General features: G+C 41.3%; 1 protein-coding gene across 1 annotated transcript in view; it reads left to right on the forward strand.

The window, feature by feature from the left end:
* Window positions 1-19,450, forward strand: part of MAPKAPK2 (MAPK activated protein kinase 2) — a 42,259-nt gene extending 22,809 nt beyond the window's left edge. The window contains exons 2-10 of the mRNA XM_072137437.1: window positions 4,207-4,346; window positions 5,763-5,827; window positions 6,111-6,190; window positions 8,268-8,394; window positions 10,326-10,401; window positions 11,891-12,015; window positions 12,184-12,269; window positions 14,494-14,574; window positions 17,558-19,450. Of these exons, the coding sequence (XP_071993538.1) occupies window positions 4,207-4,346; window positions 5,763-5,827; window positions 6,111-6,190; window positions 8,268-8,394; window positions 10,326-10,401; window positions 11,891-12,015; window positions 12,184-12,269; window positions 14,494-14,574; window positions 17,558-17,692 (915 nt within the window). The 3' untranslated portion in view covers window positions 17,693-19,450. The remainder of the gene's footprint in view (window positions 1-4,206; window positions 4,347-5,762; window positions 5,828-6,110; window positions 6,191-8,267; window positions 8,395-10,325; window positions 10,402-11,890; window positions 12,016-12,183; window positions 12,270-14,493; window positions 14,575-17,557) is intronic.
* The last annotated feature ends 7,629 nt before the right edge of the window (window positions 19,451-27,079 follow it).

Below are 27,079 nucleotides of genomic sequence, written 5' to 3' on the forward strand. Positions count from 1 at the left end.
TGTAATTGGTAACAAATCCCCATTCAAAGTACGGTAGCTTTCTAGATCTTTCATCCAGCACCCCCCACAGATGAGCAGTTCTCAATGTCAAACCGCTCTGTTCCCTGGATCTTGGCAGTAACTATGTGTGATCTGTTATTAATATTTGGATAGCAGAATTTTTGCAACTCCGTTTCATTCAGAATAATTGGCTCGTATTGCCCAGGGCGCTGTCAGTGATTTTATCCAATGAATTCTTCACCTATGTCGCAACCTCTCTAAATTATCTACTTTTACTAAGCATTGGCATGGAGGGAGCTACAGCAGTGGCAGCCGCCAGATCTTATTTTCAGGGGGGTCTCTTATTTTCAGGGAAACTGGGTATGTATGCATCTAGTTTTATCTTCACACAAATGGGATCTTGGCCAATATTATTAGCACACCAGACTGTAACCAGCACTCTGGCTTATCATTTGTGGTGGTGACTGTTTTGTAGGAACATTCTTTTCCTTGGAAATTTTTAGCCATTCGGAATGTCTAATATTTTCTATGCTTTGTATTCCTCTTTTCTAAGCAGAAGTTATTTCCTTTTCCCAGGAATGTTCTTTTATTCGCTCTGAATATACATACACAAAATGGGAGTTCTTCTGGATTATAAAAAGGGTTGCTGATTTTCTATTTAAGGAATTTATTAAACCCTTAGTGTTATTTGTGGATGCATTCTCTCTCGAGTAGCAAAGCGGTGACTGATGCCCAAAAGACCTTGTCTGTTATGGGGAGTGTCTGTTTTCTGAGAGTGGGGGCCTGGCATTTTTATAGAAAATTACAAAGTATTGTGGCACGCCATGACCTCAGATCCACTTGGTTGCATTCTCCTACCACTCCACTTTAAAGGGGCCTGCTAGCAACCAGTTACCAGGTGCACTTGGTTAATACAGCCGTACAATCATCCCGGACTTAAGAACACCCGAATACAGACACCCCTAGTTACAGACTAGACTTCTCTGCCTACTGTGACCTCTGGTGAAGCTCTCTGGATGGTTTCCTTTTGTTCCAGGCTGCAATGTTCATATTACAGGTTCCCATGACTGCACAAAATTTTACATTTTCACTGGGACAAAAATTTATGGACCTGTGGTTTAGGGTCCCAAATCAACCTTTTTAAAATCCTTAAGTTACCTGGATTTGAGTCCTATGAGACACTTTGGATTCGCAGCAGAATATCTCACACCGCCGCCTCTGCCCGTGATCCAGAATCTGTCAGGACGATTTGGGATACTAAACCACCCACAGGACCTGGACATGGCTTGGTGGCTTGGTGTTCCAAATAGCCCTGACAGGTTCTTGGTTTCCTTTTAAGAACAAACCCAATCTTGTAACCCAGGTACTGTCTGTAAAGTGATAAATGCCTAACCTACAAACAAATTTACTACATTTAGGCAAGAAGTAAAAAAAAGACTCTCTGGGCAGACAAAAATGATTCTCCCCTGCCTTCTCTCTGCTGCCATACTAGAGTTTCTTCCATGCTCCCTGAAGACAGCACCCAGAGCCAGGGTGCAGGTCGCAACTGTAGGTTTTGAGGGTTGTGCACTCTTTCACTAGACCATGATCTCTCCTGAGCATCCAATGTTTATCTGAATGGTGTCCTGTGTATAACCCTGACGTTGGCACAGCTATGACGGTGCCTTTAGTTCATTCAACATTTCCTGCTTCTAATTCCCTTAAATGATTAACCAAGCATTGGTCATTCTGAACTCTGTGGGGGTTTTCTTCCATATTTCATTTTAATATGTTACTCTTTGATTTTTCCATGACGTGAGATCTTTTCTTTTCCTGCTCTGTAAATGCAGACTAAAAGAAAACCTCTGTCAGATTTATTCATTAGCATTAACCATTACATTTTCGGCTAAGAGGGCAAGTGGCTATAAAATGGTCATTCAAGCTTTGGGGTAACTACAAAAGTAGAACTAGAGATTAATTTCTCAGTTTATAAAGTGATCAGGGTAGAAGCATGTATAAGGCTACATTCACACACATGTATGGGGGACGTATATACGGCCGATATACGTCCCACATACACTCCTATTGGCTCACGGCCCTGTACGGGCTCTTTTCCCATATTACGGCGCCGTGCGCTGTATCTTCCTATGGAGAGGGGCGGGGGTGAGCAGCGCTCATCCCCTGCTCCTCTCCGCAGCGCCGATTGTATGCCCGCCGTACTACGGTACGGCGGGCATACATCGTGTGAATGTAGCCTAAGGCAAAATGTTCAGGTTTTCCAATTGTTCTACATTTAAATAAACTTGAGGACTAAAACAGAGGGCTGTGGTGGGGCTCCTTGAATCAAATATCAGTATGGAGAGGCTCGGCCCCCAAGCAGACTTCCAAATGGGTCTCCATTGCTCCCTTAAAAATATACATATTTGTACAGCTACAATTGCACACATTTATGCATATTTATATACTGATATATAGGTTCACTGTACACGTACAGCATAAACATACTTGCAGTATGTACCATATATAACCATGCAACTTTTAAAGAAATACAGCATATTCACATCACAAATACACATGTACAATAACATATACTGACATATAGCCTACACACATAGATTTCTCATACGCCAGCACTCCCGCGTCGTCGTATGAAAGGGGCCACATCTCTTCCCCCTGCTGCCCCTTGTTGTGTCGGATACATTATGAGGTTTAGGGCACTTGATGTATCTGACAGGTGGTACGAAAACGGGCAAAATTACGCCAGATCAGACCAGGTGCAGTTTTGCTTAAAAAACAGCTAACAATAGTTTGCTGGTTTCCCAAAAGAACGCAAGTAAAGGACGTAACTCTTCCTTCACCGGCCGCCACGCCACCTCCACACCCATATTGGGAGGAGGTGGCGTATTGCCATTTGTAATCACAAATTCTTGCACAAGAATTCTCTATTTTACTGCTTCTACTCCAGAAAACTGTCATTGAAACAGTAATAAATCTTCCCCAAACAGTATATACACCCAATACACTAGATGTCGGGGCACTGCAGACACTGCAGTCCCCATAGCAGCTGCTACTGCTGTAGTTGCACCCCTGTTACCGATTCATTTCTTCCCCGCTTCGGTCTTCTGCACTGCGGTTTCCCTGGGAAGCATCATAAATCATTTATGGAGTACTGTCCATGGGACATGCCTGTTCTGTGAAGTCTGGCCACTGCAGACTGCCCAGTCATCTGATAGAGCCACTGGCTTACAGAAGAGGTGCTAGACTTGCCAAAACACATTGAAAAAATATTGATTGCATATATAAATAAGCATTGAAATGGACAGACTTCCGAATGGGGCTCCTGTTCTCTTAAAAATATATATATTTGTACACTTAGTTGCACATTTATACACAATACTTTTTTTTTTTTTTTTTTTTTTTTTTTTAAGCAGCGATTTCAGCTCACTGGTTGGAGTGCCGACAGAAGTGGCTTTTTTGATTGGTAATACCATGTGTATTCTATTTCCTTGCCTTGTGTGCTAAGATGTAGATGTAGATCAACTGGTGGAAAGATGCCTTGTTAGACAGTCTATATCTCAAGAGACATCAATGCACCAATACAAAAATAACTATGATCATAAAGTATTGAATCCAGCCTCTCCAATTTTTGTTTTGACTTGCATTATGTGATTAAAGTATACACTTCTATTTTCTGTTTTTTTTTTTTTTTTCTCCCCTTAGACTTTATATGCATAATTGTGGTTGCTCTTTGCTCTAGTAACGGCATTTAGTGAAGTAGTCTCATGGCGACGGGCAGGGAAGGGGTGTAAATATACTCTGACATCAACTGTTAGGAGAAGTGATCTTCTATTGTGATCCTGTCTGTTTTGTCTGTGATGTAACTGAGGTGACTTCTACATAGACGAGCCCAACAGAAATGGCAATTATCTCTCCACAATGTCTATTTCTTTTTATTAACTATACATGGGGACAGAAAAGCAAATATATTTTTAACATTACAACAAAATAGATAATTTTCTGGTAACGCCTCCCGTTGTTTATAACTACGTATTCCTATAATTTTTTTTTTTTTTTTTTTGCTGTGCCTGAAACTTTTAGGCCAGTACTTTCATGGGTTTTCTGTTAGATTGCTATGAGATGAGTGAGTTCTGCCCTTTTGGTCTTTTATCTTGAATGCTTTTCTTTTATCTCCATTTTTCCTATTAACATTTCTTCTTTGCACTGTAGATGCTGCAGGATTGTCCTAAGGCTCGCAGAGAAGTGGAACTGCACTGGAGGGCGTCTCAGTGTTCTCACATTGTAAAAATTATTGATGTATATGAAAATCTCTACCAGTCTCGAAAATGTCTACTTATTATTATGGAGTGGTAAGTGTGTATTAGCGTATTCATCGGTATACCCTTTTTGTGACGGATTTAAATGTAGAAAGTTTTAGTACTGAAATGTGCGTCAATATTCATGGACTTAAGGGGGCTTGCTAACAAACTTGAGATTGAGGAAAGTTTTTAACCATGGAAATTTAAAAAAAAGGTGTGTTTTATATTTATATTGTAGGGTTTTTGTTAACCCTTCCCTAACCAGTTGCTTTGTTTTCTAATCAAACTTGGAAGTGAAATGTTAAGTGTAGCTGGCCGGCAGTTGTGTGCCGTGCGAATAAGAAGTTTGAATCAAAAGCACATGTGGTTTAATAAGTATTGCGAACTACAGATAAAACTAAAATAACACAATACACACGAGAAGAACTGGCCTAATGTGTCCATTTTTATTGGTCATTAATTTAAATTGTAATCTTTCTGCTTGACATATCTTTCTATGGCCTATTTTCAGGCTAAAACTGCATGGAAGAAAATCTAAAATCAGCGGGAGCTCAAAATCTGCTACCAGAACCTCTTTCCAGCAATGGCCATTTTACTGGGTTATACATGTAACTGTGGTGGTGTTGCCAAAATAAAATGTATGTTCAGCAGAGACAATGGTCTCAATGATTTAAACTGTTCAACTACCCAAATCCCATGTCAGGAGTATTTACTCTGGTGGTATTTTTGACACATGTTTAAGGTCAATGTTGCTTGGTAATGCCATGGGTATCCATGGTGGCTGAAGACTGCACAAAAGCTGCCTGTATAAGACCATGTACAAATTAAGTTAACAAAGAGTTACCGTAATGCTTATCATGTGCCCCCTAGTAGGACAGTAAAAAGTAAAGAATGGGTGGACCATTTTACAAATGATATGATAAAATATAAGAAATGTATAAATATTTTATAAGTCCCCATCTGTTTTGCCTGATTTGTTATTACTTTCATGACATGTTTTATATGTATATCTACCCTATAAAGTGCTGCAAAATATGATGGAACTATATAAATCTTTTATAATCATTGTATGGTATGCAAAGCACAAGATATTGATTAGCATTTATTTTTCTCCCCAGTCCTTCTATTGAAAAATAATAAATCATATACATCTTGAAATTGTTCCAAAAATTGTTGATCTTGTCCTTCCTGAAACCATACAGCTGCAATGATGAAAAATGCAGCTAAAAAGAGTAATTGTATAAAAACTCCAGCTGGTCTCATTTGTTAACAAAAATCTTCAAATATCTGTCCCCAAAAAAGTAGTGGATTTCAAATGTAGTTTTGCGTAGGTTTTAAGCCGTGGCTAAAAGCATCTGTAACACTTGTAGAGGTAATGTCTGGTTGCAGTCTGTGATCCATTTGTCTATTAGTGTAGATATATCTAGAGGTTTTCATGCAGCCTTTTTTTTTCCCCTCCCTATTTAGTTTGGACGGTGGTGAGCTCTTCAGTCGTATTCAAGACCGAGGTGATCAAGCATTCACGGAAAGAGGTATGCAACTTCCTTCAGAAATGAAAATCTGAATGTGTTTGAACTCTTAGATGTGTAGTCTTAGTAGAGACCTTTGTGTTGCCTTCATGATCTAGGACAGCAAAAGGATGTGGTTTTGTTTCAGGCTGAATCTGGTGGGACTAACTTCACAATTGCTAGAAAGTTTACCCCCAATTCATCCCAGCATTGGCCGAGATGCATCATTCAGATCTGTGCTTTCTCTTTGATTTCTAGCTCACAAGTCTTATGTATGTTAACTTTTTTTTTTCTTCCTATGGCGCAGAGGCTTCAGACATCATGAAAAGCATTGGAGAGGCAATTCAGTATTTGCACTCAATTAATATTGCCCACAGAGACGTTAAGGTATCTGTCACTAATTATCTGCTAGCTTTGGTCTTTTTTTTTTTTTTTTTTTAAATGTCTTTGAGATTGATCCTCTAGGATAGATTAAACCTATTAGAAATAGTACAAGTTATCCAGGAACAGGCTCAATATTATTCTTGGAGGAAGGTAATGAGCGCATCAGGCTTGGCCAACAGTGAAGTTGGTATTCTTCATGTCTATGTAATCTTTGCGCTCTCCACTCTTGACGTACTGAATTAAATATTTACTTTAGAAATATTATAAATTGCTGCTGGTGTAATGTAGAATTCCAGCTCCAAGATTCCTCAACGTGTTTCTTTGGTCATTTTAGTTAAATGTACATCTCTTGGGTGCCTAATTTTTCTACAAGCTTCCTGCATAAAATCCCAGTGCAAACATTATATATTTCCAACTTTGGAGTTTGGTGGATTTGTGGCCTTGTAGGCATTCAACACCTCCTAAAAATCATCTTATAATGCTGTTAGATTCACAGAAGTAAAAAATCTGTTTTGTTCAACTTGCAAGTGTGTGGATCACTAGTGTGCTTATACGATATACACTTGTGGTTAAAGGACACCTGTCATCAGGTCTGTGTCACTAGTCCTGTCACTACTACCTGTTGGAGCAGCTCACAAGGATCCATTACAGCCTTTATCTAGTTATTTCATACATTAATCATTATAAAATCATCTTTTCATTATGTAAATGAGGCTGGTCACATGGTCAGAGGCAGTGATGTCACCCCCGTTACCCCTCCCCTCTCCTCCCCCTGCTCATGTCTGTGTATAATGTATAGCAGGGGTTCCTGTATAGCACCGTTTCTATCCGGCCCCCGTCCCATCCAGCGCCGGATTTGCTATTTGGGGGGCCAACCGGCTGGCACTCCAATAGCATCAATGATTAGGCTGTGGCCTTCGAAAGTCGGGCAGGAAGCTCCTGCTTGTCACTGAATAGTGCTCGATGCGGCCGGAAGCACATCGCTCCTTGAACCTGGATGCGCGGCCGCGTGATTACGTCATCACCTTACGTCAGCACCCCTTCCTGTCCGGCAGCAGACATAAGAAAGACGGCGCGGGAGCCAGAGGTAAGTACTGGGTTTTTATTTATTTTTTTTTTAAAACGCAGTAGAAAGTGGCTGCCCTAATATATGAAAAAATGGATTATGGGGCCATTATAGAAAATAATTATGAGGGGCCGCATAGGGAATAATTATGAGGGGCAGGATAGGAAATAATTATGAAATTATTTCCTATGCTCCCCCCTCATAATTAATTATTTCCTATGCTCCCCCTCATAAGTGTTTCATATACTGCCCCTCATAAGGGGAAGCATAGGAAATGATTAGTTATGGGGGGCAGCATAGGAAATCGACCCAATTAATTCATTAATTGAGGGGGTCCCAGTGTATTACGGATGCGTTCACATGTACCGCTGGCGCTGTGTTTTCAAGGAATTTCTTATATTTTTTTTTTATTTTTAAACTTCAGTCCGGCCCTCCAACGCTCTGAGAGGGAAAGGTGAACGGCCCCCTATGTCAAAAGTTTGGGACCCCTGATGTATAGTAAAGCATTGCTAGTGTGTGTGTGTGCTGCATCTGCTGACATGCTGCATCCTCCTAATACACATATATGATAGACACAGACATCAGCTACACAAGTACCTGACATGTTCTGCTATAACATGGCTGCCTGGAGCTGTTGTATCTCTCCTATACACACAGGCTACAGGGGGCATGGCCACCAGCACCAGGAAGCCCATCATTATACAGCCTTGCATCATTATACAGCCTCACATCATTACACAGGCTGTCAGTCATGCACTGGGGGTGTAGCTGTGCCTCCCACTCATGAATAAGCTGGACAGCTTGAATATGCTAATGACTCATTGGACATTTCACAGGTCATTTGCATACACCTTATTGGACCTTATTGCTTAGGTTTACAGGCATGTAGAGGGACAATTAAGGGATAGAGGCAATGCTCTCTAATGGCAGTTTATGAAAATATATTTAGCATTAGGGTTATTTTGCATGACGGGTTCTTTTTAACTCCTCTCCATTGTCTGATTCCCTATCCAGCCAGAAAATCTTCTCTACACATCAAAGAGGCCAAACTCTGTGCTGAAGCTCACTGATTTTGGCTTTGCTAAAGAAACAACATCTCATAACTCACTAGCAACTCCTTGTTACACGCCATATTATGTGGGTGAGTACTATTTTTGGGCTTGTAGAACTGGTGAAATTATACCTTTTTATATGATTTAGTTGGCTCCTATTTTTGGTCTGTGACGAAATTGCTGCCATCTATGCCAGTGATTTTCAACCTGTGTGCCGCGGGGAGCCCCTGTGTAGCGCTGCTGCCGCGCCCCCGTGTTTCTGCCCCCATACTTATCAACAAGCCCCGCGTCGGCGATCCGCCCATCTTCTGTAGCTCCTGCACCGCGCGGCCCATGTCACGTGACTGATGCGACCTGACGTCAGGTCGCGTAAGTCACGTGACATGGGCCGTGCGCTACAGAAGATGGGTGGATCGCCATTAGGAGAGAAGTTACGCGGAAGAAGACACCAAGGGTAAGTATATAAGGTTATTTGTATAAGGAAGGAAGCTAGGGTCTTTTTTTTTTTTTTTTTTTAATTAGTAAAGGGAGTCTGGGGATTTTTATTAGTTAAGGGGGGGGGCCTCTAGGGCCTTTTTGATTAGTTAAGGGGGGGGCCTCTAGGGCCTTTTTGATTAGTCGGGGGGGGGGCCGCTGAGGGCCTTTTTGATTAGTCAGGGGGGGGCCGCTGAGGGCCTTTTTGATTAGTCAGGGGGGGGGCGCTGAGGGCCTTTTTGATTAGTCAGGGGGGGGGCGCTGAGGGCCTTTTTGATTAGTCGGGGGGGGGGGGCGCTGAGGGCCTTTTTGATTAGTGGGGGGGGGCGCTGAGGGCCTTTTTGATGAGTGGGGGGGGGGGCGCTGAGGGCCTTTTTGATTAGTCGGGGGGGGGGGCGCTGAGGGCCTTTTTGATTAGTCGGGGGGGGGGGCGCTGAGGGCCTTTTTGATTAGTCGGGGGGGGCCGCTGAGGGCCTTTTTGATTAGTCAGGGGGGGGCCGCTGAGGGCCTTTTTGATTAGTCAGGGGGGGGCCGCTGAGGGCCTTTTTGATTAGTCGGGGGGGGGGGGCGCTGAGGGCCTTTTTGATTAGTCGGGGGGGGGGGCGCTGAGGGCCTTTTTGATTAGTCGGGGGGGGGGGGGCGCTGAGGGCCTTTTTGATTAGTCGGGGGGGGGGGGGCCGCTTGTGACTATTTTAGTGTTATTTTGTGCTATTTTGGTTGGTGGTGTGCCCCAGGATTTTCGAAGTATAACAAGTGTGCTGCGGCTCAAAGGTTGAAAATCACTGATCTATGCGAATGGCACTACATAGCTGATACCTTGTGTGTGTTAGTACATTTGTTTCCGCAGACTTATTTAATGTACATTGCATTGAGTAGAGCTGTAGATGGACTTTATAGGGCAGGTGTTGGTCCTGATCTCCCTATATATAAAAAAAAATCATGTTGTGTGGACTTCACTGCAAAAAGATGTAGATTTACAGATGCAAGTTTTTGGCATTGAATCTAAGTCTTACATTCTTGTGGGTAAAATCACAAATGTCCATTTTTACAGACAAGTTTATTCCACATACATCAGTTTTTGATGTTTCTCATACATAATCCTAAATGAAAAAACAGAAAATTAGGTCATACTTTTTACTTAAATGATCACATGAACATTTATCAAAAGAAAATGGAGTTGGAAAATAAAAATCTTGCGCGCATATTTTCTTGGGAAATGGAACAGTTTCACATGGCAATTTCTTGGTTACCGTTGGTTACAGTTTTAGTTCAGTCTTTATTAACCAAAACCAAGAGAAAAGGTATAATGAGAACATCTGGGTGGGACCCATTTTTACTTTCAAATACTTAAGATACCAGAAACTCCCAAGTACAGTGCAACTATTTCCTAATGATGGTTATTGGGGACAACTGGGGTTGAGCAAATATTGCAGTGATAGCTGCAATGATAACAAAATGTAGAATTACAATCAGTGTGTGCACCATTGTGAAAGAACATTGAACTTTGTTAATTTTCAATCGTATTTTTTTTTTTTTGTTTTTTAAGCACCTGAGGTTCTGGGCCCAGAGAAATATGACAAGTCTTGTGATATGTGGTCGCTTGGTGTCATTATGTATATTTTGTGAGTATCATCACGCCGCATATATAATTACCTAGTTCTCTTGCAACTATGATGGTTATTGCACACTGCTTTATTTACTAAATAAAAAGAGAAAAAAACCTACTCCTAGTATTCTACGTGGAACTAGAATGGACTGCACAGCTTATAGAGAAGGGAAGTCCTTGCATTATACCGAAATACAATGCAAGGACTTCCTGTCGGACTTCAGTGACAGCACTGTTCCTGAGCCACAGATGTGGAAGACCTTCATTGTATTTCGGTGTAATGCAAGGACTCCCCTTCTGTACAAGGTGTGTGTGTGTGTGTGGTCCCATTTCCACAGGTTGCACTCCACATGTGCAGGAGGACCTACACATAACACTAAAAAAAATTCTTTATTGCAATGTTTTTTTTTTTTTGTTAAACCGAACTATAAAAATGATGTCTCCATGATTGTACTAGCCCTAAACAATATATGACATGTCATTTGGACCTCACTGTGATTGATGTAAAAACATCAATGTATTATCAATGAAACTTCATTACATACACCTTACAACTCATCAATGCAGCCTAAAGCATCCAGAGAGCTTCACCAGAGGTCACAGTAGGGTAGAGAGATTGGTCTGCAACTAGGGGTCTTCTGTAAGTCTGGTTTCCTTAAGTAGGGGACAGTTTGTACTTCAATACTACAAAATTGCAGCATATGTAGAATTTGCCAGGAATATATAACTATGTCCCTCCAGCACACTGTTTTACATCCTGCACAATGACAGGTCCTTAAGTCTAATACAAACTCCAGGCTGTCATGGGAACAGATTGCCGCTCCCTGATGACTTTACAAGGAGGGACTAATGCAAGATAGCGGCGCACCCATGCCGCCTGTGTTTACCTTCCACTGGCCAAAAGTAAGTGGTTAACACCTGTGCAGGTGTCATCTGCATAATGCAGCCAACACCCACAGTCTGTGAAGAGGGATCATTCTTAACGGCATTATGGCGTACTTGGTGTCGTTGGGAAGTACAATTTTGTTCAGCAGAAAACAAGCCCTTGTACAGCTCTCTAAAAGGAAGAAGCAGAAAAGGGCTCTGCTGGAAAGAGGTTAAAAGGATGCTTTTTTTATAACCTCTGTGATTGGGGTCTATGTTCTGTGCAGCATATATGCACTTTGCAAACCACTGATCTAATGAATTCATAAAACTATTAATGCAGTCTCCGTGCCAAGACGGGTCCACAATGTTGTATGTAGTTGACTCTGGAAGATTTGTGATCAAAGATCCAAAGCTTAAGTAGACTACTTGATAGCCAATCCCTTCCATTACACAATCACTATGGGGCTCTTACTTTTCACAGCAGCAGTCTGAGTTTGTGTCCATGGATGTGTGGCAGTGCCAGGAGAACAGGGTTTATAAAATGTTCCAGAAAGATATAAAATGGTTGATAGAAACGGAGTTCCTCCCCTGTTTCACTGATATATTTGATATCTGATTAAATGTGTTGTTTCTTACAGATTGTGTGGTTATCCTCCATTTTATTCCAACCATGGTCTGGCTATATCTCCGGGAATGAAGAAAAGAATCCGTATGGGGCAGTACGAGTTCCCCAATCCTGAGTGGTCGGAGGTATCCGATGAAGGTGAGAGAAGGTTATTTGTAGGTCTTCCAGATAGAGAAGTGATTCCAGCTGTGTGGTCATAGCAGTCTAAATAGAGAAGTGACCTCAGAGACCGCAGGCTTATGTATCCTTCAGGCATTCCCCAAACTGGAAACTAAATGTCTAAATAACAGAATTTGTCATTTTTAGTGAAACAGTTAATCCGAAACCTTTTGAAGACTGAACCAACTCAGAGGATGACAATTACAGAGTTTATGAATCACCCCTGGATAATGGTATGTGCACCTCACCTTACTGATCATGGCGTCACTTGTCCATTTTTAACCCTTTACATTGCAAATGCACAATAAATACTAACCTCAAGTGCATGCTGAAGATTATATCTGGTCTTTTTTACCACTTGTACAGATATGTCACATATCTCTTAACCCACTGTGCTGTAATGACAGTGCGCGTTGGGTGCAGGTGCATGGAGAGGGCTCTCGGACATATCGCAGCAAAGACTTACCGGTAACGCCTGCGATTGTTGGCGGCTTAAAAAAGATGGGCGCCGCCATCTTGCTGTGGATCGTAGCTCCCCATGATGTGATGATAGCAACGATCCTCTACTATGACCGCCTCGGGTGTTACGAAGACCCTAGGCTATCTCGTTTTAACAATTTCATTACCATGTGTGATTTGCACATTTTAATGAATGAGAAGGAAAATCGCCATATGGGATATGGGGACAACCTCGGGTTAAAGTACCCTCAGGGGTCTGAAAATTAGTAAAATAAAATATATATTAAACTTTAAAATCGCCCCCATTTCCTAGAAGTCATAAATAAACAGAAAAAAAAATCGTAAACTTATCGCTGTGTATGAAAATGCCCGATCTATCAAAATATAATAACGGTTTTTCACAGGGTTTGACCCCGTAACGGAAAATTAGCGATTTTCTGCCATTTTGAAAAATATTAAAAATTCAGTAAGAAGTGATCAAAAGGTTTCCAATGCTAGCATTTTTAGGACAGTACGTCATCAAAAGACGCAAAAAATTACAACACCCACAACTCCTACACCAAAGTATAAAAAAAGTTATCGTGCTAGAAGATAAAATTTAAATAAATTGTACAGGACCTTGTTATCCCTGTGATCGTACCCACCTAAAGAATAAAGTAGACAAGTCATTTGGGATGCACAGTCAAAGCTGTAAAAATCCAAGCCCACAAGAAAACGGCGCAAATGCTGTTTTTTTTACCATTTTCACTGCATTTGGATTTTTTTACCGCTTCCTAGTACATGGCATGGAATAGTCAATACCATCACTATGAAGTGCAATTTGTTACGCAGATAACATGCTGTCACACAGCTTTCGACTTTTTTTTATTTTTACAAGTAATGATGAATGTGGGGAGTGAAAATGAAAAAAACATGGGAGTCGTTAAGGATGTATAGAGTAGGCTCCATACAGAGCGGTTATGCAGCTAATACCTGCCGACGGTGCTGGCAGCGAACTGGGGGATGTTAACTGCTTAAGTGCCGCAATCAAATGCAATGGCAGCACCTAAGTAACAGTGCTGCATGGGTGCTGCTATTTTGGATCCAGCCAGCGCCCCCCTGTGACATCATCAGAGAGCTCTCGCCAGTTGCCTGTACCTAATCGAGTGTTCCATGGTTGCTGTTGTATAATATACTGCAGTATTGGTGTATTGTAAAATCACTGGATCTGTAAAATATCAAGTGATCAGACCCCTAGGGTTCACGTAATCTAGGGGTATAGAAATATAGTATAATTTTTTTTAAAAATCCCCTAAAAGTTCTAATCAATCCCCTTTCACAAAAATTTGTATTTTTATTTGCAATCTAAATCTGTTGGATGTCATTGTGTCCCAGAACATCATCTTTTATCGATATATAAGAAGGTCTATTCCAGGCAGTGAGCCCTGTAACAGAATATAGTGTCCAAATGTTCGATTTGCCACTTTTTCACCTTTTTTTCACATTAAAAAAATTGATTTAAAAAATCTACCACATAATGGTAGAAATGAAAGTTGGCTTGTTCCAAAAAAAACTGTCAGACTGTCAAAATATGGTGAAACGCAGAATGTTTTCCCTACAAACTGCTTTCATTTTAAAACCTAATACAACCTATATAAATTTGGATCCCTGTGGTCATAGCCAGCCAAATAATAAGGTAAAGGTGTTATTTGGAGACCAAAGTAAAAAGCATACAAACAAAGCCCTCAAGAATTCCAAGCGTGGAATATAAAATACTACCACTAGGAAGTACAATTTGTTACACAGAAAACAAACTCCCATACAGCTCTCTACATCAATAATCCCGAACCCTTTTTATTGTGAAAAATGGAAACTCAAAATGGCAAGGGGTTAAAACTCATTTTGAGAACCCAATTTGTAGCCAAATCCACCACATTTAACAAATCAACACAATTGCAAAACCCATGCAGTCATTGCTGCAAGTTTGTCATGTTTTCTTGTTGTTTCTTTTACTTCCAGCAATCTACGCAGGTACCTCAAACTCCTCTCCACACTAGCCGTGTCTTGAAGGAAGAGAAGGATTTGTGGGAAGATGTCAAGGTAAGAACATATGCTTTTGGGCAAAGGAGTATATGAATGATGTCACATCTGAACTAGGATTGCTCCAATACTAGAATTTAGTGTGATACCATACCTGTACGATATCCCCCCCCCCCACCTTATTATCTGAATTCAATGTTAAAGGAAACCTACCTTGCTTTTGTGCATTATGAACAAAATATACCTTGAGAATGCTGTAGCTACACTGACGCAGAAACCTATCTTGTTTAATCCCTGAACTGAGTGGTTTTCTGAAAAAACAATTATAAAATTATGATAATGAGTCTCTTTTGCTCCTGTGGCTGCCCTCGGCACTCTCCTCTTACCCTATTTTTGCACTGCTTCAGAGAATGCTGTATTAACTGTGTTGTCCCTGACAGGGATAAGTAATCAGTCACTGCACCATTCCCCAGCTGCTGAGTATCTGCGTCATCCAGCTCGGGCTGATTAGTCTTGGACAGTTTAGGAATCTCTGTGAAACATGGCAACATGGCATATACACCCAGTTTTCCCAAGGTCTTGCATTTTATAATTTTTTTTTTTTATTATTAAAACCACTTGAATCATGATTAAACAAGATGTTTCTGCATCAGTGTAGCTACATCATTCTGAAGGTATGTTTAGTTCAAAATGCACAAAAACAAATGGTAGATTTCCTTTAACCCCTTAACGCTCTGCGCCGTAGCTCTACGGCGCAGAGGTATAAGGGATGTATGAAGAGGTCTCACGGGCTGAGTCCTCTTCAAACAGAGGTGGGGGTTTTTGCTATTAACCCTCTAAACGCCGCCGGCAAAGTCGCCAGCGGCGTTTAAAAGACGGCAGTATATGGTAGGAGCGATCTGACCATCTAGGGTTAATGTACCCTAGATGGTCTAAAAAATAGTGAAAAAAAAGAGAAAAAAAAAAAGTTTAAAAAATAAAAAAAATTTATAAAATATTAAAAGTTCAAATCACCCCCCTTTCCCTAGAACGGATATAAAACATAACAAACAGTAAAAATCACAGACATATTAGGTATCGCCGCGTCCCAAAATGCCCGATCTATCAAAATATAAAAACGGTTACGGCCGGCGGTGACCTCCGAGGCGAGAAATGGCGCCCAAATGTCCGAAATGCGACTTTTACACCTTTTTACATAACATAAAAAATGAAATAAAAATGATCAAAATGTCGCACAGACCTCAAAATGGTAGCAATGAAAACGTCGGCTCATTTCGCAAAAAATTACCCCTCACACATCTCCGTGCGCCAAAGTATGAAAAAGTTATTAGCGTCAGAAGATGGCAAAAAAATGTTTTTCTTTTTTGTACACATTCGTTTAATTTTTGAAAATGTATTAAAACACAATAAAACCTGTATAAATTTGGTATCACCGCGATCGCACCGAACCAAAGAATAAAGTAGGCGTGTTATTTGGAGCGAAGAGTGAAAGTCGTAAAAACTAAGCCCATTTGGAATTTTTTTTTCAGCTTCGCAGTACACGGCATGTTAAAATAAATAACATTACGGGAAAGTAAAATTTGTTACGCACAAAATAAGCCCTCACACAGGTCTGTACACGTAAAAATGAAAAAGTTATGGATTTTTGAAGTTGGAGAGCGAGCAATCAGCCGAAAAACCCTGCGTCCTTAAAGGACACCTGTCATCAGGTCTGTGTCACTTGCCCTGTCACTACTACCTGTTGGAGCAACTCACAAGGATCCCATCCCAGCCTTTATCTAGTTATTTCATACATTAATCATTGTAAAATAATCTATTCTTTATTATGTAAATGAGGCTGGTCACATGGTCAGAGGCAGTGATGTTACCCCTGTTACCCCTCCCCTCTCCTCCCCCTGCTCATGTCTGTGTGTGATGTATAGTAAAGCATGGCTAGTGTGAGTGCTGTACCTGCTGACATGCTGCATCCTCCTAATATACAGGTGAGAGACACAGACATCAGCTACACATGAAGCTGACATGTTCTGCTGTAACATGGCTGCCTGGAGCTGTTGTATCTCTCCTATACACACACACATGCACACACAGGCTGCAGGGGGCGTGACCACCAGCACCAGGAAGCACATCATTATACAGGCTGTCAGTCATGCACTGGGGGTGTGGCCACCAGCACCAGGAAGCACATCATTATACAGCCTCACATCATTATACAGGCTGTGAGTCATGCACTGGGGGTGTGGCTGTGCCTCCCACTCATGAATAGAGTGGACAGCTTGAATATGCTAATGCTTCATTGGACATTTCACAGGTCATTTGCATACATCTTTAGGACCTCATTGCTTAAGTTTACAGGCATATAGAGGGACAATGAAGGGATAGAGGCAATGCTCTCTAATGGCAGTTTATGAAAATATATTTAGTTTAGGGGGGTTATTTTGCATGACGGGTTCGTCTCAGGGGTTAAGGGTTCGTCTCAGCCCAGTCGCATATGCATTTCCAATTAAATACATACAATCTGTAATGCTTAAGCAGCGTTTTTGCAAGGAAAACTTTAGTTTTTTAATGTTAAAATAACAATTTAAAAATGTATGACACAAAATAATTTTATTTTAACTGTATTATGTTTGTTTTTTGTGTGTCTAACTTTTTGGAAGCTCTAATGAGAGCAAAAAAATATTTACCGTAAATGAATAATATGTCAAGGGAAGCCCTGAGAGATGTAGATACACCATATATGGACAGTTCATGATATTTCCCCGATATGGTCCCTGCTCTGCCGCTTACAGGACACCTCTATTCAGAGGATTCCATGCCCAATGTCTCCTCTGAGGATTCCCCTGCAGACAGCTACTAGGAGTCTGTAGAACCGCACAAGTCAATCAGTACCGAAAATGACAAACCCAAAAGTATCAAGCAAGTACCAGGGTTTCGATACATTGTGCAACCGTAATCTGGACACATACCTGTTGCCTAGTAATTAAATAAATGACCCCAAAACTGTAAGAACTATATACAAATATCCATTTTACTATTGTCATTGCAGGAGGAAATGACCAGTGCCTTGGCCACAATGAGGGTTGACTATGAACAGATTAAAATAAAGAAGATTGAAGATGCGTCCAACCCACTTCTCCAGAAACGGCGGAAGAAGATCACCCCTCATGTTGCCATTAATTGAGCGAACGCCCCGTTTTACTCTGCTCTTGAACTGTTGGTGCCACTTACACCAGCTCAGTGTTAGCTGTAAATGTGGTTTATAAGTGCCACTGTAATAATAGGGGAGAAGGGTTACTGACGCCCTTCGTGGGAAACCTTATGGTTTTTCGTCTTGCAACTCCATTTTTAGCCTGGAATTTTAAATTTTTATTTTATTTTTTTTTGTTCTTTTAATCTGTTTTTAGAGAATATTCACAATATATTTTATATATATATAAATATAAGTATTTTTAAATGGAGAAAGTGTTAGATGGCCCTTTGGCAAAAGTGCAGAATCTTTTGGCCTTAACAATAAGAAGTAATATGTACTTTGTGCCTCATATTAAGAAGAGATGTTCACAATTACCTTTTTTTTTTTTTTAATTTTTTTTTTAGTTCGTTGGCATTGGTACCAGGGTCATTGAGCACTGTAGTGTGACTTCATAAGTACTGTCATCTAGCAAGGTGTTTGGCAGAGCTGCTTCTTTTTAACTATGACAGATAGATGGCATCTAATACCACCCCCTGCTCAGTCTCTCTTATAGAGGACTGTGTGCATGTGTTTTTTTTTGTTTTTTTTTTTAAATTGTCACTTGGATTTATAATGGAGTGTCACCTCATCATTGCTTCATATGATTGTAAATACAGTACAGAAAATTTTAGTGTTCTAATTCATCAGTTTTTTTTTTTTTTTTTCAAATTAACACATTTGTATAACTGTAAGATGTCTCTAAATGTTTCATTCACTTCTATGTTCAGTGCCTGCATTTTTATCACAATGCCTTAAACTCATACAGAGACCTAAAGAGGTCATGTGTGTGGTGTGTTTTTTTTTTTTTTTTTTTTTTTAAATTCTGTAACCATCGGTTATGACCCTATATGTTTGCCTTGGTTATTTGCAATTCCTTACACTGAGGTGCCATTGCACCCCGACAGTGGTTAGGTGTGTTTGGCCTGAACTGATTAATCCATTCATCAATTTCACCAAAGAATTTATAGCTACATGAAAGGGGTGTTCTGCTGATAATCACCTCTGGATAGGTTCTATCTGCTAGATCAGTAGTGATCATGAGAACAAGGGTCCCAGGTCCCCCCCATTCCAGTGGAGCATCTATGCTGTTTCTCCATTTGATTTTGTGGTACAGTCTGAGATAAATGAGCATGTACATGGCCTATTTTCAACAGTTTTAAAAATTAATCTAGTGGCAGTGTGTATGCACAACAAAAATAGGACACTTTTTCCCTTAAATGATCTGTGGGGGTCCCAGGAGTTATTCTATATATCCAGTGGATAGATGATGCCTTCATAATATCAGTGATATTTCAGTAATAAGTTAAGGAAGTATACTGGGCAAATAAAACACGCCATTCAAAAATGGGTTTCCCATGATTTACCTGATAAAATCCGTCCAGTAAGCCTAAAATGAACGTAACCACAATGAAATACTATGTGCTCTGCAAAATGAAAATATTTGGTTTCCATCTGCACCCTGGAGTTACGATGGGACAGTTTATGCATATTTTATTTGGGGAATATAGGTAGGTTAGCCTTTTTTTTTTTTTTTTTTTTTTTTTTTTTTTTTGTAAATCCATCTCTCCCTGCTATTAAGCAAATTATTTTCAATCTCTGCTGTGTGATCTCCCTGTTCTCTTGGAAGCAATATCAATTTTTGAAATTGTTGTAAAATTATAATTTTGTATGATCAAATTGTTTTACTAAACAATTTTAATATTTGGAAAACCTGGCTGTAAAGTGCTTTGTCCAGATTGGTGTATATTATATGGTAATTTATAAGTCTTTCTCTGTGCAAAAAAATGTTATTCTGTAATGCATAACCCTACATACCAACACACTGTGGCATCACTTAAATCAATTTGTATCTGGTTTCCACTCTCTACATCTTGGATAAGATTTTTACTGCCAATGACACTACATGTATCTGTTTTATTTTGGATTGTGGGAACTGGAGTGCCTCAGAAAAAAAATCCTATGCAAGCACTTGGAGAACATAAAGTACTAAAACTGCTAGCACATTTTGCGTTCGGGTCTGATTGCAACACATTCCCAATTGCTGTATCAAGATTTTCAGTTACTGAATAATTCATATGAAGATTACACATGCCTAATTGCAGAACATTAAAGGGAACTTACCTCCACAAATCTACCTATAAAGGTAGAATGGGTGGTAGGTGCATGTATTGGACATGAGGATAGCCCTTTTTGGAGCTAATCCTCACGTCCCCCACTATTTTAAAAAAAAATCTTTATTGCCCTAATATGTAAATTTTCTAAAGAAGCTACATGTCGCGGCTACTCCATGCCCCAGTAGCCCCTTTGTTCCTCCTACCCTGACATCTTTGGCGCACTGCTCCTCTTGTCCTAATGGCAACCATGCTGAAATAATGAAGTAGTAACTGATTAATCATGTGAGGTAAGGTTAGTGACGTTTCTGGAGCCACAGGACTGGAGATAAAAGAAAAAAATGTATATAGCTAAACAAAGCAGTATAAAACCTAGGAGGCAGTGAGTGTCTATTTTTTATTTTTTTTTTTTTGCTGATTAACATGAACTGCACCACATCTTGACAGAAAAAACTGAATTGTAGATATTTTTGCTTAAACAAGAAAACTGAAGTATGACCTGGTCATAAGTATTCTGCCCCTTTAGTATTGAGTAGAAGCCCCTTTTGAGTTTGTTGCATCATTTCCAAGACTCGTGGCTGTACTAATGTCATTGTCGGAAAGTGAAACTTCGCCCCAGTCAAGTCCAGAGCACTCTGGACAAGGTTATCTCTGTATACAGCCACATTAATCTTTCCTTCAATTCCAAACAGTTGTCCTGCAGAGGAAAAACAACCCCTTAGTATGAGGCTGCCCCCACCATGTGTCACTGTAGGGATTGTATTTGTCGGGTGATGAGTAGTGCCTGGTTTTCTCCACACAGAGTCTGTGAGTACTTCATGTGTTGTGTTTTTGCAAACTGTATGTAGGCTTTCATATGTCTTGCACTGAGGAGAAGCTTCCTTTTCTGCCATAAAGCACTGACAGGTGGAGGGCTGCAGTGATAGTTGACTTTGTGGAGCTTTCTCCCATCTCCCTACTGCATCTCTGGAGCTCAGCCACAGTGATATTGTGGCTCTTCTATACCTATCTCTCAACCACAGCAGGGAAAAGGGGGGGGGGGGAAGTTTGGGGGAAAGGAAAAAGGGATAAAGGTGTGAGTGTAATTTTAAAATTTCACTTTTATTAATTTATTTAAAATACTTGAGTACATGCTCATTCTGGTCTAATACCTTCTATTATAACAGTATTATAAACTGCCTTGTTTATATCCACGTCACAAGGGTGATATGTGTACACCCCGGGTCTTGAAAACAGGTATGGGTGCCCTTATAATTTATTTAAACCTCCCGAGTTTTAATCTTTATCCCGTTTGTCCCTTGTGTGGGGTTCAGGGAATAGGGACAGGAGTTTAGAATTAAGCAGCTCCAGTGTTAGCTCGCAGTCTGTTATGCTGCGGTGATAACATCTGTTTTCAAAAGAGCGATCGTGATATTATAAGAATGTGTCGCTCCCTGACTAGCGGTACTGTGTCGCGCCAGCAGTAGATAGTGATCGGATCGCGGCTATGTTGTATATGTGCCGCGTCTCCTTCACTGCTGCAGCGTCGTCTCAGCTGGCGTGTGCTCACGCCTTTGAGGCTGACAGCTCTGTGGTACACTGGTAGCTGATCTCTATTATTTTTGATTTGCTACTGTCCCTAATGGAATCTGTCCCTAAGCTGTGATCGTGGATAAATTAGTAGCGTCCCGACACGTGTTTCGCCGGGTCTCCCCGTCTCCCCTTAGAAGAAGCCGGGGAGACCCGGCGAAACACGTGTCGGGACGCTACTAATTTATCCACGATCACAGCTTAGGGACAGATTCCATTAGGGACAGTAGCAAATCAAAAATAATAGAGATCAGCTACCAGTGTACCACAGAGCTGTCAGCCTCAACGGCGTGAGCACACGCCAGCTGAGACGACGCTGCAGCAGTGAAGGAGACGCGGCACATATACAACATAGCCGCGATCCGATCACTATCTACTGCTGGAGCGACACAGTACCGCTAGTCAGGGAGTGACACATTCTTATAATATCACGATCGCTCTTTTGAAAACAGATGTTATCACCGCAGCATAACAGACTGCGAGCTAACACTGGAGCTGCTTAATTCTAAACTCCTGTCCCTATTCCCTGATCCCCACACAAGGGACAAACGGGATAAAGATTAAAACTCGGGAGGTTTAAATAAATTATAAGGGCACCCATACCTGTTTTCAAGACCCGGGGTGTACACATATCACCCTTGTGACGTGGATATAAACAAGGCAGTTTATAATACTGTTATAATAGAAGGTATTAGACCAGAATGAGCATGTACTCAAGTATTTTAAATAAATTAATAAAAGTGAAATTTTAAAATTACACTCACACCTTTATCCCTTTTTCCTTTCCCCCAAACTTCCCCCCCCCTTTTCCCTGCTGTGGTTATCAAATCTATAGGTGGTGCACACCGTGAGTGTCCATAAATTGGAACACTACTATAGTATCGATCTATACCTATCTCTCCAAGATTATTCTTCCACAATTTCTTAGTTTAGCTTGACCCTCAGGTCGAGGAAGAGTTGTGGTTTTTCCCCAAATTCTTCTGTTTCGAGATAATGGAGGCCACTGTGCTCTTAGGAACCTTGAGTGCTGCAGAAATTCCTTTGTAACCTTAGCCAGATTCTAATGTTTTATATTTAAACTGTCATTAAAAAAAACGAATTATCCCCAAAATAGTCAATTGTGAAAATACAGAAAGCCAATGTTTGATTTGTTAGCTGTATAAAATCAAAATAAATTATCCAGACATTTCAAAATTATGAAAATGTGAAGCAGACATATGGGAAATATTCGGCACTTAAATCTATCTGCCTGAAAGCAAGATGATTTAGAATTTTGAAAATGACTAATTTTTAAAAAAAAATCACTTTTTTTTTTTTTTTTTTTTAAATAAACGCAAAACTTATGAGCAAATATTGAAAATGAAGTACGACATGTGAGGAAAAAACATTCTCATAATCGCCTTGATAAGTAACAGTGTTTAAAAGTTATAACCATAACCTTTAACTCCTTAAGGACGCAGCCATTTTGTAGCTTAAGGCCTTCAGTAGAGGAGGCTTGACTGGCTCTAACAAATTCCCCAATGGGGAGATTGAGCATGGTGTGGGGGGTGGCAACTGGCCTGCCGAGGGTGTTTTAACACTGGTGTACTTAAAGAACAATCGTGTGTGAACAGTATTTGAATTATTATTTCCAGAAAGAAACACATCCAAGAAAGCTATAGACAAATCTCTGTTCTACATTAATAAGTACAATTTCAATTTGTGGTTTACTTAAGGAGATGAAATTGATGGCCGCCTCCTAGTCTTCAGACCACACAAGAAGGCAGTCTAGAATTTGTCTACCATAACATGCAATACTTGTAGTAAACGGATTGTCCACATTGAACAGAAATATTTCATCCCATACTGCAACATAAATGTTAAATAAAGGGGAAAAACAAGCCCCACTCGTCAACCTACTTAATGTAAATACAAATTTAAAATAAATTTGTTAGCCAAAAGAATAGATAATGTAATCTTGGAGTGCTGGAGAATAAGTACTGTACTTAGATGGTGTGCCATGGCGCTGCATGTAAGTTGATTAGGTATGTAGGTGGACATGGCTGTGACATCACATGACAGCCAAGTATAGTGAGGAGCCCAAATGTCTTTACTAACTCTAATGTTCCCAGACAAATGAGTAGCGGCTTGACCCAAGTCTCTTTAATAATGAGTCAGTGCCTTTTTTTTTTTTTTTTTTTTTTTACTTTTTGCTTCCTCACTGGCTCTTGAAAGTAGTCTCCCCACTTCAGTTACCATTCAGTGAGATTAATGCTGGGAACCCAATTTTTTTTTTTTTTTTTTGACCCCTTAAGGACGCAGGGTTTTTTCCACTATTTTTACTTTCCTGTGATTCTATTTATTTTAACATGCCGTGTACTGTGAAGCTGGAAAAAAATTCCAAATATGATAAAATTTGAAAAAGAAAAAAACATTCTTGTGCACGCCGAAGATTAAATGGTAGGCGGAGTAACGTGGCTACTGGGGCGTGGAGTAGCCGTGACTAGTAGCCTCATGTCTGGTTACTCCACACCCCAGTAGCCGCATAAATAAATTTGCATATGCCTGCAATAAAGTTTTCTAAAAGATAGCCGGGACGTGAGGATTAGCCCAAAAAGTGCTATCCTTACGTCCCATTCATCCACCTACCACCCCTTCTATCTTTTATAGGTAGAATTGGGGTGGTAGGTGCCCTTTAATACATTTTCAAAAATTAAACAAATGTGTACAAAAAAGAAAAAAATTTTTTGCCATCTTCTGATGCTAATAACTTTCATACTTTGGTGCACGGAGATGTATGAGGTGTCATTTTTTGTGAAATGAGCCGACTTTTTCATTGCTATCATTTTGAGGTCTGTGCGACATTTTGATCACTTTTTATTCCATTTTTTTATGTGATGTAAAAAGGTGTAACAGTCACATTTCGGACATTTGGGCGCCATTTCCCGTCTCGGAGGTCACAGTCGGCCATAACCGTTTTTATATTTTGATCGGGCATTTTGGGAGGTGGCGATACCTATTGTTTGTGATTTTTACTGTTTATTATGTTTTATATCAGTTCTAGGGAAAGGGGGGTGATTTGAATTTTAAATATTTTATTAATTTTTTTCTTAACTTTTTTTCTTTTTTTTTTTTTTTTTTTTTCACTATTTCTTAGACCATCTAGGGTACATTAACCCTAGATGGCCAGATCGTTCCTACCATATACTGCAACACTTCTGTATTGCAATATATGGCATCTTTTCAGGTCATTCATTACAATGAGCCACTGGCTCATTGTAACGAATCTGCAGAAGCCATGTAGCCTCAGGTCAAACGAAGCATGTGGTCTAATTTTTTTCAAAGTTGCTGAGGATTATAAGAAAGTGTTGTGTCCTGATTGTTTTAATGAAGGATTTTTATTGATTGTTATTGATTTGATGACTTGAGATCAGCTATTAAGAGCAATGTTTAATCTCTATCACTGAGTGTATTTCAGATCCCTCCCCTCACCAAGGGAAAAGCCCATACAGGTCCAGTTTTCTTCTTTTGAACCTCCTATACTATTAATGATTCCTTTAATGGAGAATCATCTATTAATCTAACTAAAGATACTGATCATGTCAAGTATTTTCTTCTGATGACCTCGGTAACTTGCTCAAAGCTTTAAAGGGGTTGTGTCACCATAGCAAATGGCTGTAATTGAGCCCAATTCATTGTGACAAGTACTTTCACCATTTACACTTATTACAAAATCTGCAGGCTTACTGAGAACTCCTTTTGTCCTGGTTGCTTGCGCACGTTGCTAATGTTCCAGTCGGTTCCAATGAAGAACTGTAAGTTATTTTTGTTCAACGTCTGCCTCAGTCTGGTCCCTGCTACTACGGCTGTCACCATCACAGGCACCCTGTCCACCACACAGAGACTCATACTCTAGACACCAAAGGGTTGCCCCAGGGAGAACCGCTATAGCAGCCTCTCCCTCATCATTTCTTGCCAACACGACCTTGCTGGAGACCTGCCAGGCTATAGGACAGCCCTCCGGTTCCCCATACCTAGCACTGTGACACTTGCGTGCCTAGGCCGCAACCGCCAGCCACTCAGGTACTGCGGGCCCCGGCTGACTCCAGGCCCCAAGAAAAGGCTAGGCCCCGGTGGAGGATGTTGCAAGTGGCGTCACGAACCACAGGATTTATACTTCTGTGCCTTATTCTGGCACTATAGACTGTACTTTATTACAAAGACTGTGCTGCCATCCGGGTTTAGGCCCAAGTGATTGTGTGCATTACTACTTTGAACTGTGTTATACTGCTGCCACGTGCTATCGAGCTCTGCTCCAGCACTCAAGAGGTTAACCCCTGCAAAGAACTTTGTCAGCTCTGTACATCCGGCGCTGCTGCGCCTGAAGCATTTACCTCAGAGGCGTGTGGCGCTGCAAGTATTTCCAGCCCGCCAAATCCTCACTGGCGGGAACTCCAGAGTCTTCACTCGGCTCCGCCCCCTGCGCGAGTGGCACGAAGTACCGTGAAGGAGGAGCTGGAGCGTGTGCAGCCGGCAACGAAGGGGGTTAATCGGCCATCTTGGATTTCGGCGCAGGCCGCGCCTGAAACCTGCCAGCGGCGTGCACCTCATCCGGAGTTCCGGCGCACGTGACCTGCGACTGGAGGAGAACACCGCTGAGCATCACCAAGCCCCTGCTGCCTGCCGGACATCGAGAATGGAGTCCTTCATGCACCGGAGCTATCCTGTCACCGCGGCTGATCCTGAGTGAGTACCGCTGGGGAAGTTAAAGGGGGGTAGAGATTGTTTCCGACGCTAGGTTATTGGCTCGCCTCCCAGGGAATAGTGACTTTGTCTTACAGTGCCCACGTCCCATTCTAGCCATCGCCCATAGCAACGGACAGTGTGTAACCCTACAGACTTCCCTCAGCTAGGCCAGTCATGTCCGCCCAGGACGAAGATACGGGACTGGAGCAGGTTCCGTCCCCTGGTCCCTCCTCAGGGTACCGGAGCATGTTAAGCCCTCCAGAGAGTCCTTTCACCCCTGCTACAGCCAGGGTCCCTGGGACCCCCACCATGATGCCTCTGACTATGCCCTACTATCTGGGGGCCCCCTGGTTACCCCACTATGAGGGAGAATCACACACTCTCCCTGAATTCAGAGACAAGTTGTTAGCCACCTTCGCCCTGTACCCGTTCACAGAGGAACAGAAATCCAACATGGGTTGAAGGTCAAGCCATCCAAGTGCCACCTGCTACAACTTAGCGTCAAGTACCTGGGACATGTGGTGAGCGCTCATGGAATTGAGCCAGATCCAGAGAAGATTGCAGCTGTCCACGACTGGCCTACCCCATCAACCATACGGGACATCAAAAGCTTCCTGGGAATTGCCAGTTATTACAGGCGTTTTATCCCGAAGTTTGCCCAAATGGCGGCTCCCCTGCAAGAACTCCTAAGGGGCCTGCCAAAGGAGAGCCAACGTTCCCGAGTATCCATTGAGTGGACAGCTGAACGAGAAGCTGCCTTCCAGATGCTCAAGCAACCGTTGACTGAGCCTCCGGTGTTGGGATATCCAGACTACAATCTGCCTTTCACCCTATACACCGATGCCAGCAAGCAAGGCCTAGGGGCTGCAATATCCCAGCTCCAAAACGCAACTGAAAGGGTCACAGCCTACGCCAGCCGTTCCCTCCGAGAACC

This window comes from Engystomops pustulosus, chromosome 2, assembly GCF_040894005.1.
Source record: "Engystomops pustulosus chromosome 2, aEngPut4.maternal, whole genome shotgun sequence".
Classification (NCBI taxonomy): domain Eukaryota; kingdom Metazoa; phylum Chordata; class Amphibia; order Anura; family Leptodactylidae; genus Engystomops; species Engystomops pustulosus.